Source organism: Theropithecus gelada, chromosome 2, assembly GCF_003255815.1.
Source record: "Theropithecus gelada isolate Dixy chromosome 2, Tgel_1.0, whole genome shotgun sequence".
Lineage (NCBI taxonomy): Eukaryota > Metazoa > Chordata > Mammalia > Primates > Cercopithecidae > Theropithecus > Theropithecus gelada.
Genome location: NC_037669.1, coordinates 45,083,706 through 45,097,869, shown reverse-complemented (window position 1 = coordinate 45,097,869; position 14,164 = coordinate 45,083,706). Strand labels below are relative to the sequence as shown.

At 45.4% G+C, this 14,164-nt stretch overlaps 1 protein-coding gene across 1 annotated transcript in view; it reads left to right on the top strand.

Moving 5' to 3' along the window:
• The first annotated feature begins 497 nt into the window (after window positions 1–497).
• The window catches only part of SLC12A8 (solute carrier family 12 member 8), a 127,488-nt gene continuing 113,821 nt past the window's right edge, over window positions 498–14,164 (top strand). The window contains exons 1-2 of the mRNA XM_025376334.1: window positions 498–557; window positions 1,825–1,919. Of these exons, the coding sequence (XP_025232119.1) occupies window positions 1,869–1,919 (51 nt within the window). The 5' untranslated portion in view covers window positions 498–557; window positions 1,825–1,868. The remainder of the gene's footprint in view (window positions 558–1,824; window positions 1,920–14,164) is intronic.

Sequence of the window (14,164 nt, the reverse complement as noted above, 5' to 3'; positions counted from 1 at the left end):
AGAGTCCTGATCATGCAGCCAGGCGCACATGGAGACCCCCGGTACCGGGGTCTCGGTCAGCTTGTCCAGACGCTTCTCGGCACCTGCCCAGGGTGTTGCGGGTTTCCCTGCACTCCGGGCTTACCCCGGGCTTTCTCAGTCCTGCGTGCAGTGCTCACAGCCATTCCTCAGAGCCGCACAGGGTAGGCTCCTGTCCCTAGCCCCCTGGTCCCGGGGCTGGGCACCTCCGCTGGTGGCACTGTCGAGGGGGGAGCGGCAGTGGCTGGTCACGTTGAGCCTGTGGGCTTGCGGCCCCTACTCCCTGTTTTCTCCCAGCCCTGCCCCTGCCCAGGTGAAAGTTCTTGTCCAGTTAGGCGCGAAGGCCGACCCTTGCGGAGGGAAAGCTTCCGCACCGCCGCCTCTCCACCTGGGCCCCAGACTCCCGGTGCTGGCGTGGCAGGGGTGCCCCCGCCAGGACAGGACAGCTGGGACCCGTGCAGCCGAGCCGGGGCAGCCACGTGGCGGCGGGGCGGGGACCGGGCGGGCCCGGCGCTGGGAGCTGGCTGTCCCGGGAGCAGGTGAGGGCGGAAGGGCTGTGGGGGGTGGAGAGGGTGGTCTCGGGACAGTTCCTCTCCCCGGCCCGCAGTTGGGAGCCAGGTCTGGGGTCACCTTTGCCCCCACCTCCCCGCCCAGGTGGATTCTCCCCTACCGCCGGTCACCCGCGCGCCGGCACACGGGCGTGGCCCCAGTACTCGGGGTGGGAGTTCGCGTCTGCGTGGGGTACCAAGGGGTCCGGGTCCCAGCGCGGCCCAGACGTGAGGGTGGGGGCTCCGCGGAGGAGCGGGCTCTGCGGGGCAGCGGGAAGGGCGGGTTGAAGCTTGGGGTCCCTTGCTCTGTGCGGCGCGGGCAGCCGGGGTCACCCGGGTGCTCTGGCCCCTTACCTTTACCTGTCACACGGCTTTTGGCAGGACTGCAGTCTACGAAGTCCCCCAGCCTTCCCAGCTTCCCACTGGGCTAACCCTGTTCCCCCAACCCTCCACTCTTAGTGCCCGGGCGCCTTCCCTCCTCTCCAGCGCTGGCTGCTGTCCTTAGTCGCCTTCTTCCCAGGATGACCAGCTCTACCCTTCCCTCTTGCTCTCGTCCTCCCCCTTCCTCCTTCTTCCAAAGGGTCCTGAGCCCCGTCTACCTTGCAGCACTGTGCTGGGGAGAAGGGCCACACAGATCAGGGGTACAAACTCCCCCCTCCCCTCAAGGAAAGCCAGGTCCAGCACGAAGGGGTGGGTGCCTGGGGGTGGACTGAGGAGCTGCCCTAGTCCTGTCCAGCCTTTTCTCACCCACCCTCTTCACTCCCCTACCCTTCTCTGGCCCTGCTCCAGAAGGGCCCCAAGACAGCCTCCTCATATGAGGCCGCTCTCCCCTCTGCTCAGCTACATTCACTCACCACCTGCAGCCAGGTCTAGTGAGTCATGGTGCCCTCCGCCTGGAGAGAGGGGTTCACGAGGCACCTGAGGGCAGGAGAGGAGTGTGACTCTGTGTCCTCAAGGCTGGGCAGCTGGGCTGTGACCCTCACATATTTAAGGAGCTCAGGGAAGAAGGAGAGAGCTGGGAGTGCCTGAGGCTTTAGGGCAGCAACGCTTGAGCACAGGTGGGCTCTGAAGGACCAGCAGGATCTACTTGGGTACCAAAAAGGTAACCCGGCCAAGTTTTCAGATGAGGCAGACAAGGCTTCTTCCCCCGCCAGGGCCTTGCCTGGTAGTTTGAACAATTCTAGTAGAGGGAAAGGATGGACAACAAGAGCAGAGGAGAGGAGGAGCCAGCCTGACCAAGGATGCTGTTACCTTCCAGAGCAGTCTCCCTGTCCAGATCACCAGGATCCCGTTTGCTGGAGAATGACCCAGATGTCCCAGGTGCAGGAGCTCTTCCACGAGGCAGCCCAGCAGGTAGGCTCCGGATGTGCTGGGTCTGTGATGGAGGCCTGTGAGCACCGAGATCCCCAGAGGGTGGGCTGGATGCAAACATTACAGTGCACTCTTTAGACGTAATTAACTCCAAAGTCTTTTTTGGTCATCCAGTTTAATGAGAAAATATAGCCAAAATATTATAGCCGTTATTAACTGTTGATGTACAGAAAACTTTTGGCATTATCTGTGGTGGATTTTGAATCCTGAGATCTCGCACAACTCCAAACCCCATCCTGAGAGGCCTCCCATGGACAGTCACAGTGAGGACTCACATAATATGAACTCATTTTAATTCTGGATCAAACCAATGTAAGAAGGTAAATTTATTTCTGAAAAAACTCTTATGTTCTGAAGCCAAAAGGATTTCTGGATGCCCTAGTGTTTGCTGTTTTTTTTTTTTTTTTTTCCTTTATCTTCTTCCTGCTGATCATTAGTTATGGCAAATATGCATTCTGTAGATATGGAATTGAAGTGGCTCTCCCCAGAAACAGAGAACTGGTCCCTGAAGAAATAATAATAATAATAATACACCATACTAAGGTGTTTATCCAGAAACTACGCACACCCAGGGTCTTTGCCATCCATGATCACTCAACATGAATTTTTCCACTATCTCTTGGGCTTCTGCCCTGCTTTCTAGAGAGGGGCAGGAGGGTTTCCCAGCCTTATAACAGGGGAACAAGCCCCACCAGTGGGGAGAGAACCAACATGAAACAGAAACCCAGATGGAAAACGTGAGGCCCCAGGAATTCCCAAAGGAGGCAAATAAGCCATTCTGGGCTCTCCCCTGTGAGAGCATCTGTTCCTCTCTCCCCTGTTTAAAACCTTTGGTGTCTCCTCATGTGCACCACTCAGGGCTCAAACTCTCCAGCCTCAGCCCTACACAGTCTGACCCCACGTGAGTCTCAAGTCGGGTTCCCCACGTCGTCTTTTTCCTGCCACACCTTCCATCCAAACCACACCATTCCCCAGGGCTTATATCTTTCCCTTGATCTTTGCTGATGCTTCTTATCGACAATTTGTCATTGAAACCTTCACCCAAGGTAGGACCTGGTATTTAAGTGGACAGTAAATGTTAGTTGAACAAACAACAGAAAACTACAATGCAAGTTAAATTGTCCTCAGTGCCCTGAGAGAGTTGATTTCTAAAATGTAATGGATACAATGACCTCTGTGTTGCCTCCTTCTCTCTTAATATCTAAACATAGAAGGATTGGACACTGCCCAATGCCCAATTTTAAGGCCTTCGGTGTTCATGATCTAGAAATCCATCCTTTCTTTCTCTCTCCTTCCCCTGCACTGTCTTGTTAAGGATACCATTTCTTGATTGGATGATTCATACTCTCCTAACTTCTTTTTCCACATTGCTACTAAAGCGATTCTTTTATGAAGCATACATCTGTACATTTGACCCCTCTGCTTAAATTCCTTCAATAGCTTCTCACTGTCTTCAGAATTCAGCTCAGACTCCTCATCTTGGCCCCCAGGGCCCTCCGTGATGGTTAACTCACCCCTCCTGTTCCACGGCATCCTGTGTCACTGCACTTACTAGGTAGCATTGAAATGAGCTGTTTCTTTTCTGTCTCCCTTAAGGCTGTGAACTTAAATTCAAGGGCATGTCTTATTTATTTTTGTATCCCCAATACCTGGCGTGGTGGGTTGTGTGTAGAAGATGCTCCATCAGTGTTGCTTCTACTGAACTGAACTCACCTGGCTAGGAATTGGGTGAGCTGCCATTTGCATTAAGTCTTAAAGTAATGGTGGAAGTGGAACATATGGTGGACTTGGGAAGCATATTCCAGGTGGGAGGGTGAGAAAATGATAATAGCTACCAATTAGTGGGCACTTACTGTATACTGAGCACTTAATATGCATTACCTCATTTATCTCCACTATAACATTCTGAAGTTGATATGATTATTTTGGTTTGACAGAAGAAGAACTGTAGCACTGTAAAGCCAGGGATGTTCGATGCCAAGTCCCAAGCTTTCATCCTTTTTGCTATGTGCCTCCTGCTCCAAATGGTATAAGGAAAGCCACCCAGATGGTAAATCAAGGACCTCTGCGGGGGAACAGAGTAGGTTAGGTGGCAAACATGTTGGAAGCTGAACTCTAGGAGTGGCTGGCCCTCAAGAAATTTCCTGTGAACCTTTGAAAAATTGTATTCCAGTCTTGGGGATCAGAAATTCTGCTAGGAGATTTGGGGCCTGCAGAACACAAGATGAGGAGGCAGTGCCCAGTGGGAAGACAGGCTAGTGAGTGTCATGCCACCTTCAGTCTTGACCTGCTCTTCTCTTGGTCACGGTGATTAGAAAGTAGCTCACAGGAAGTTTGGCAAGGGTGGGGACACTTGGAAGTTAGGTGGAGGGTGAATGAATTAACTCTTGGTTTGCTTTAATCATTTTAGGACCAGATAGGGTAGCTCTGTCTCTCTCTCTCTCTCTCTCTCTCTCTCTCTCTCTCTCTCTCTCTCTCTGTGTGTGTGTGTGTGTGTGTGTGTGTGTAGACTGGTCAGTAATAAGTGAACCAGCTAGGAAGGAGCTGTAGATCTGAATGTTAATGGTGTGGTGGTCGAGGGGGCATGTGCTACCTGGGTCAAGTCCTGGCTGTAATGCTTTGTGACCTTGAACAAGTTTTGTAACCTCACTAAGCCTCCATTTCCTCACCTACAAAATGACTGCCCGGTGATTGAAACTACTGTAGAGATTGAAGACAATTAAAAGAGATAATTTGCATAAATATTTGGTATAGTACTTGGTTCCTGGTCAGCATTCAGCTTATGTTATATAAATGGCTAATAATAAAACTAAGGTGGGGAGTATGTATTTAATCCAGGGGGTACTGGTATAAATAAGCAAAAGAATCCATTGGCAAATAAATGCATGACTCAGCACAGCTGAGTCAGACGGAAGACCTAAGGCAGGAGTCTCAAACCCAGAATCATACCTTGGACCAACACTAGAATGTAGGACATTGTTCTAGACAACCTGCTGGGTGGACAGTCTATTGAGGGTGGTGGGTGCTTTCTAGGCCTGGGTGAATCTGGAGTGGTTTGGGAATATGAGTGTGTGTTTGGAGACCCAACGAGCTGCCGGCAGGCCAAGTCTTGTTCCAGGGGCCTCTGTCCGGAGGCACTTTGTGTGCTTTGGTGGTAGACTCAAACCTGGGTTCTGGGTTTCCCATTCTGACCGTGCTGCTGGATAGGCTGGGCCCTTGGGCAAATTACCCACGGGTTCCCAGTCTATTTCCACAACTATGTGATGGAGTCAGTGGACCTGATTCTCAGGGTTTTTATGAGATTAAAGGAGATGCCATATGTGGAAGGGTCTGGGCCAGTGCCTCTCACATGACAAGCACTGAGTAAAATGCTCGTTTGATGATTGGATGAAGCCAATTGCACACGGAAACCCAGCGGAGTAGGCTGTGAAACCTGGGGCTTAAAAACTAAGAAAGAAACAGCCGGTGCAGAGGGATGTGAATGGAAGGCTAACGAGCCTTGATTGGGTGCTTGTCTCTGCCAGGTACTGGACAGAGAGAACTGTTGCAATCTGGTTGTTTCAGGAAGACTGAGCTGGCAGGAGAAAGCAGGTAGCCTGAGACAAAAACAGATGGCAAGCTGACAAGCTGTGTGGAGGTCTGAAGTCCAGCAGAATCTCATGCTCTTAGCGTCGGGAATAGGGAGAAAACTCGGTTTCATTTACCAGGTGTTTATTGAATGACAGTTCTTGCCAGAATCTCCAGCTCCTGCTGGAGATATTAAAACAAACACAAAAACAACAGCAATCTCCTAGTTCTTATGGAACAAGAAGTGCCTGCAGCTAGACTGAGGCTTTTGTCTTCCTTCTCTCAGGGTTGGAGAGTCTCAATAGCAACTTAAAAGGGAAGCTGGCCTGAGAATAAGTCACCAAAAGCCAGTTTACCTAGTATACCAGATTCATGCTCTTTCTTCTGCATTCTGCTTTACCACAGAGACTTGAAGTGTGGCACTAGTGGGTCCATGTGAACCCTTTTCAAGGAGGTCTGCAGGCCAAAGTCTGGCTAATTGTTCTAGGAAAAAACCCGCTGCCAGCCGTGGGAGTAGGCTCCCCATCAGAACCATGGTGTCTGGCCCCAGCGCAGGAGGAGGAGTTTCCAGGTCGCTGAGGCCTGCCTGGGTTCTGACTCTGCTCCCTGTCTTCTTGTGCAACGTCCCAGCTCTTTCCCTTCTGTGTCCTCTCCTCCCTTGCTGTCTCATGGTTTGGGTCTGTGTCCCCACCAGATCTTATGTTTCATTGTCATCCCCAGTGTTGGAGGTAGGGCCTGGTGGGAGGTGATAGGATCCTGGGGGTGGTTTCTCATGAATGGTTTAGCACCATTCCCTCGATGCTGTTCCCATAGTGAGTGAGTTCTCATGAAATCTGGTTGTTTAAAAGTGTGCAGCACCTCCCAGGACCTCTTGCTCCTGCTCTGGCCATGTAAGATGCCTGCCTCCCCTTTGCCTTCCACCATGATTGAAAGTTTTCTGAGGCCTCCCTGGAAGCAGAAGCTGCTATGCTTCCTGTACAGCCTGTGGAACCATGAGCCAATTCAACCTCTTTTCTTTATAAATTACCAGTCTCAGATATTTCTTTATAGCAATGCAAGTACGGACTAATACACACTTTTTCTCTGTCTTTTCCTCTTTAATTAGATGGCTTACCCGAGTTAGCTTGGCATGGTAAGATAGAGTCTGGTCAAGTTTTGGGGCAATGGTGAATAGGGAGGTGGCACCGGCAAGAGAGGCAGATAGAAACAGAACCAAACAATCAAGACACAGAGGAGTCCTCAGAGATCCTCTGGTCTAGTCCCTTTGCTTGCCGTGTCAAGAAGCAAGCCCAGAAACTTGAGTTCCAGCAGTAGTGGGTCCAGGAGGACACAAATGTTGAATGACTTGCCCAGAGCCACACACAAACAGTGGCAGAACCAGATTAGAAGCAAGGCTACTGGCCCCAGAGCATAGCCCTGAGTTGACCCTGACACATCCAATTTTGAGTATGGGTGTCCGGCTTCATTACAAAAGCTTAGCTCTTATTTTCTGAGTGTTCATTAGCCAGTGTATGGTTAAGAACTGACTTTTATTTTTACGATGCATTTTTCAGGGCTTTTTTAACATCTTTAAAAAGCCATTATGCAAAGTGAGCCTCGGTAGCCACATGCCAGGTAATAGCATATTGCTTTATTAGTAGATGTAGAGAAATGAATGCAGCCGAGGAGGAAGGAAAAGGGAACTTCAGACAAGACGGTCTTGTTAGCCCCTCTTTTTTTTCTTTAAACATATTTCTATCTCTTGAAGCCCCTCTTTTTAAGATGAGGACACTGGGGCCCAAATGGTTGGGTGGAAGAGCAGGACTCGCTTCTGGGATTCCTAGGGCCATGACCCCCTCACTATCCCAGGTTTTGTAGGGCATGAAGCTCATACCATTTTTATGGACTGTCTTTAGTAGAAAGGATACAAATTGCAAATAGAAAATTTGGCATAATCTTTGGAAGGGACCAAATGCCAAGTGATGCGTCCTGAGGCTTAAGCTGTTAGCTTCACCATAAAACCACCTCTGGCCAAGGGACAGAAGCAGCTTTACAGGCAGCAGAAGACAAGAGGCTAATGCTCCTGGAGTTGGAGAGAAATGGCAGATCCTGTTCTCAGGATTGAGATGCGGCACAAGTATTTCATGTGCACACTGATATCCTTTCCTCTATTTCTCCTCTGTCTTTCCACCTTTCCATTTTATAGCCCCGTTGGTTACTTTGCCTGAAAATGACAACTGGGCCCCAAATGCTGCGTATTTGTAAAAAATAGAGTGGGGATATTTTCTGGATAAAAGTGTCCTACCTAGAAACTGGAGTGACAGTGTTCTTCACTGAAATGAGTTAGGCAGGGTTCTGTGACTCATTTGTACCTGCAGGCTTTTAACTTACAGAGGTGAGAACATGGAGAGGTCAATGTCACTGAAAGAAGATTTTTGTTACTTACCTTGCTTGAGAAAAGAGAATACACTATGCCACGCAGGGCCACAGGGGAAGCACTAGGGATGCTCAGGGGGCTGAAGACAGGAGTGAGGGGAATGCCCAGCCCAAAGCCTTTATTGGGGTTTTTTCAGGAGAGGAAAGGCAGGGCACGGTGAACAGCTTAGGATTGGCAGTTTGAACAATTCTAGTGGGCTCTGGGTTGTAGGGGTGGCCTCTGGTTGCCAGATGCGTGGCTCTGGAATGATTTGGGTCAGGAGAAATCTTGGTGTGGTATGTGAGTTAGATGAGGAGGTGGTTTTTGGAGGTATAGACTCAGCATTGGTTATTTTGCTTAAGAAAGGTATGTTCATGGCTAAGCCTTTTGCTATCTCTGAGAATTGGCTAGGTCTGGGAGGGTCAGTCTTTCCTAGGCCAGCAAGATTTTAAAACATTTTGAAGTTGATATATAATAATTATACATATTTATGGGGTACATGTGATATTTTGGTATATATATACAATGTGTAATGATCAAATCAGGGTAATTGGGGTATCCATTGCCTCAAACATTGATCATTTCTTTGTTTTAGGAGCATTTCAAATCTACTCCTCTAGCTGTTTTGAAATATACAATAAGTTACTGTTAACTATAGTTACCTTACTGTGTTATAGAACACTATAACTTACTCTTTTTATCTAACTATACAGTTGTACCCATTAACCAACCTCTCTTTATCCCCCAATCCCCTTCCCACCTTCGGATAACCATCATTCTACTATTGACCTCCATGAAGTCAACTGTTTTAGCTTCCACATATGAGTGAGAACATGTGATATCTGTCTTTCTGTTCCTGGTTTATTTCACTTAACCTAATGACTTCCAGTTCCATCCATGTTGCTGACATGATGGGATTTCATTCATTTTTATGGCTAAATAGTTTTCCATTGTATACATTTACCACATTTTCTTTGTCCATTCATCTTTTGATGGACACTTAGGTTGACTCCTTTTGCTATTGTGAATAGGGCTGCAATAAACATGGGGGTGCAGGCATCTCTTTGATATACTCATTTCGTTTTCTTTGGATAAGTATATACAGTGGGATTGCTGGATCATGTGGTAGTTCTATTTTTAATTTTTAAGGAGCTTCCATATCGTTTTTTATAATGCCTGTAATAATTTACATTTTCACCAACAGTGCACAAGGGTTTCCTTTTCTCCGAAGCCTCACAAACACTTGTTATCTTACATTTTTTGGGTAATAGTCATTCTAACAGGTGTGAGGTGGTATGTCATTGTGTTTTTGATTTGCGTTTCCCTGATAATTAGTGCTGTTGAGCATTTTTTCATATGCCTGTTGGCTATTTGTATGTCTTCTTTTGAGGAATGTCTATTTAGATGTTTTGACCACTTTTTAATGGGATTAGTCATTTTATGCTGTTGAGTTGTTTGAGTTCCTTATATGTTCTGGATGTTAGTCCCTTGTTGCATGAATATCTTGAAAATATTTTATCCCATTCTACAGGTTGTCTTTTCACTCTATTTACTGTTTCCTTTGCTGTGCAGAAACTTTTTAGATCAATATGATCCCATTTGTCTGTTTTTGTTTTTGTTGCCTGTGCTTTTGAAATATTAGCCATAAAACCTTTTCCCAGACCAATGTCCCAAAGCATGCCCCCTATGTTTTCTTCTAGTAGTTTTATAGTTTGGATGTTACGTTTATGTCTTTAATCCATTTTGTGTTGCTTTTTGTATAGGTCGAGAGATAGGGGTCTAGTTTCGTTCTTCCGCATGTGGATATACAGTTTTCCTAATACCATTTATTGAAGAGGGTGTCCTTTCCCCAATATATGTCCTTGGCATCTTTGTTGAAAATCAGTTGGCTGTAAATATGTGGATTTATTTCCAGATTCTCTATTCTGTTCCTTTGGTCTATGTGTCTGCTTCTATACCAATACCATGCTGTTTTGGTTACCATGGCTTTGTAGTATATTTTGAAGTTGGGTGTTGTGATGCTTTCAGCTTTGTTCTTTTTGCTCAGGATGGCTTTGCGTATTCTGGCTCTTTTTTGTTGTTGTTCCATACAAATTCTAGGGTTTTTTTAAAAATCTATTTATGTGAAGAATGTCATTGGTATTTTGATAGGGATTGTATTGACTCTGTAGATTGCTTTGCATAGTATGGTCATTTTAACAACAGTAATTCTTCTCATTAATAATTCTAAGCATGGGATGTCTTTCCATTTGTTTGTGTCCTCTATTTCATCAGTGTTTTGTAGTTCTCATTGTAGAGGTTTTTCATGTCCTTGGTCAGCAAGATTTTTAAGTTGTCATAGCATCATTAGATACAGATTTAAAAAAAAAACAACGTGGTTAATACATTCTGCCTAGCTATTAATAGAGGGATTAGGTAACTTCAAACCTTCTCACTGCCTTAAGGTAAATTTCATCCATAGTCAGATATAGACAAAATACTGCATTTGCCATCATTTAATCTTCTGGGCTTTGCAAGGAACACCTAGATGCTATGGTAATGCCTCTGAAGTACTATTCTTGTAATTTGAATAAGGTGCCATTAGGTGGTGCTTTTACTCTGGCCACCTGGCCTCATTGAACACCCTAGCTTCCTGTAGGGGAGAGTAACTGAGTTTTAGCTTACTTTTTCATTCATTTTATACTTTCTCTGACCAAAATATCTCTCTTCAGAATAACGGTTAAAACATTAGACAGTTCTGTATTCCTAGAACATTTTCAATTAATTGTAGTAGGATAAAGAGAAATATGCATATGGCTGGGCGCGGTGGCTCACGCCTGTAATCCCAGTGCTTTGGGAGGCCGAGGCGAGCAGACCACCTGAAGTCAGGAGTTCAAAACTAGCCTGGCCACCATGGTGAAACCCCGTCTCTACAAAAATACAAAAAAAATTTAACCCGGTGTGGTGGCGGCTGCCTGTAATCCCAGCTACTCAGGAGGCTGAGGTGGGAGAATCACTTGAAACTGGGAGGTGGAGGTTGCAGTGAGCTGAGATCAAACAACTGCACTCCAGCCTGGGTGACAGAGTGAGACTCCATCTCAAAAAAATTAAATTAAATTAAAAAGAAATACACATACTTCAGTATAATTCAATTCAGTATCTCTTTTTGCTCTTCAATAATTATCAAGTATAATCGAATTCCTAAATTTTTTCTTTCTGAATTTTAACACCTTAATCAAAGGGTGGGTGTGCTTGACGTGAAAAGTCTTTAGAGGTAGTACCTAGCTTTGATGCTTCTTCTACTTCTTATTTTTTTCAATCATGACTTACTGTAGCCTCGACCTCCTGGGTCTGAGTAGCTGGGCCCACAGGTGCATGCCACCATGCCTGGCTATTTTAAAAATATTTTGTAGAGGCAGGGTTTTGCCATTTTGCCCAGGCTGATCTCGAACTCTTGGGCTCAAGCAATCCTCCCACGGGCCTCCCAAAGTACTGAGATTACAGGTATCAGCCATCTCACCCAGCTTTGATGCATTTCTAATACAATAATGCTTTAACATTTACCACTGCTTGGAAGAAAGGTCCTATTTACATTCCCTTTGTTTTGTGTTGTTTTGTTTTTAGAGACAGGGTGTCACTCTGTTACCCAGGCTGGGGTGCAGTGATGTGATCATAGCTCACTGCAGACTTAAACTCCTGGGACTCAAGGGATCCTCTCGTCTCAACCTCCCAAGTAGCTAGGACCACAGCACGTGCCACCATGTCTGGCAAATTTTTAAATTGTTGTAGAGATGGGGTCTCACTATGTTTCCCAGGCTGGTGATGAACTCCTTGCCTGGCCTCAAGTGATCTTCCCGCCTCAGCCTCTGAAAGCACTGGGATTACAAGTGTGAGCCACTGTATCCAGCCTGTTTTTGATTTGCTGTGTGAATGTCTTCTTCCCCACATGAACAGCCAGAAAGAAAAAAAAAAGGGTAGTGTGGTAAAAATCACTCACCTGTGTAAAAATTCTAGCATGTTCTTTTCCCAATCTGCAGATATCCTGTAAATAACATCACTGTCCCTGGTTACAGGCTTTAGGGGCTTACTGATTAACTTGAGGCAATGGTGGCCGAGCAACCTTCACTAAGCCAAAAATAGTTGCGTTCCTGCTCTGCCATGAGTCTCTGCATTCACAGAATTTAACTTAAAACAAAAAGCCATGACTCATTTTGAGTCACTTTCCTTTTTAATTTTAGGTAGTTATTAGTAACGAATAACACAAAGCAAAAACAAATTTAAAAACTTAAAGATACACAAAAAAATGTTGAGGTAGGCATTGATTTTACAAAAGGATTTACCATCTTTAAGTATTCCATTCATTCAATACATTTTAAAATGTAATTGAAATTACAGGAATCTTTTGGTGAATTCATCCACTGAATGAAATGACATATAGCCATAAATGGTATCCCTAACACTAGGTCAGCCAAAAAACCCATTCTGGTTTAAAAATATTTCTAATAATGTGGTAATTTTTTCTTTAAATATAAAATAAGTTAGTTGTTGTTGTTGTTGTTTTTCTTTGAGACAGAGTCTCTTTCTGTTCCCAGCTGGAGTCCAGTGGCACGATCATGGCTCACTGGAGCCTTAACCTCCCAGGCTCAGATGATCCTCCCACCTCAGCCTCCTGAATAGCTAGGACCGCAAGGGCACACCACCATGCCCAGCTTATTTTTTTGTATTTTTAGTAGAGACGGGGTTTCGCCATGTTGCCCAGGCTGTTCTCAAACTCCTGGACTCAAGTGATCCACCTGCCTGGGCCTCCCAAAGTGCTGGGATTCCTGGTGTGAGCCACTGTGCATGGTCTAGGGTTTTTGTCATAGAAGTACTACATGCATGCAGTGAGAAGGATTCACACAATACCGCATGACATGAAACGAAAAGCCTTCTTTCCCTCTTCCTTCACTTCCATTCCCCAGTGGCAGTCATTGCTAATGGCTTCTGGTTTTCATGTCTTCTAATTTTTCTCATTGTAACTTTAAATAATATCCTTATACCTTAGGTTCCTAATTTGTTATCATTTTACTTCCTATTTCCCATGTGAAATATAGGACATTGGCACACATACACTTCCTTCCATTTCTCTCATTTCATTTCCATTTTTTAATAGTTGCTTTATTATTTTTACATTGTCGAGGTTTATACCATTTTTTTCTGTAACTATATTTTTGTGTTTATTATAGTTGGTTATAAAAATTTATTTTATTTTATTTTATTTTTTGAGACAAGGTCTTGCTCTGTTGCCCAGGCTGGAGTGCAGTGGCGTGAGCATAGTTCACTGCAGCCTCGAACTCCTGGGCTCAAGCGATCCTCCCACCTCAGCCTCCCAAGTAGCTGGGACTACAGGCATGTGCCACCACACCTGCCTTTTTTCTCTTCTGCAGAAAGGTTCTGATTATGTTGCCCAGGCTGGTCTCGAACTCCTGGCTTCAAGTGACCCTCCTGCCTTGGCATCCTAAAGCGTTGGAATTACAGGCATGAGCCACTGCCCCAGGCCTACTATCTTAACTATTTTTATGTGTAGAGTTCAATGGTATTAAATACATTCATAATGTTTTGCAACCTATTTATTTATTTTGACAAAATTTTACATTTATAGAAAAGTTGTAATAATACAATAAAAAACCCCACATACTCTTGACTAAGTCGATTCGAATTGACCACTTGTTAACACTTTGCCTTTTTGCTTTATCATTAGACCATTCTCTCTATACATATGTATATATTTTCTTTAAACCGTATAAAAATGATTTGCAGACATCATGTCCTTTTATCCATGAATACTTCAGAGTCTATTTCCTAAGAACAAGAATCTTCTTTTACCTAACCACAATATCTGTTTCAGGATCAGGACATATAACATTCAAAAATCCTATTGTTGGCCGAGTGAGGCGGCTCACGCCTGTAATCCCAGCACTTTGGGAGGCCGAGGCGGGCAGATCATGAGGTCAGGAGCACAAGACCATCCTGGCTAACACAGTGAAACCCCGTCTCTACTAAAAATACAAAAAATTAGTCAGGCGTGCTGGCATGTGCCTGTAGTCCCAGCTACTTGGGAGGCTGAGGCAGGAGAATGGCGTGAACTTAGGAGGCGGAGCTTGCAGTGAACCAAGATCATGCCACTGCACTCCAGCCTGGGTGACAGAGCGAGACTCCATCTCAACAAAAAAAAAAAATAAAAAAAAAAAAATCCTATTTTCTAATCCATAACTCTACATTAAAATTTTGCCAGTTATCCCACTAA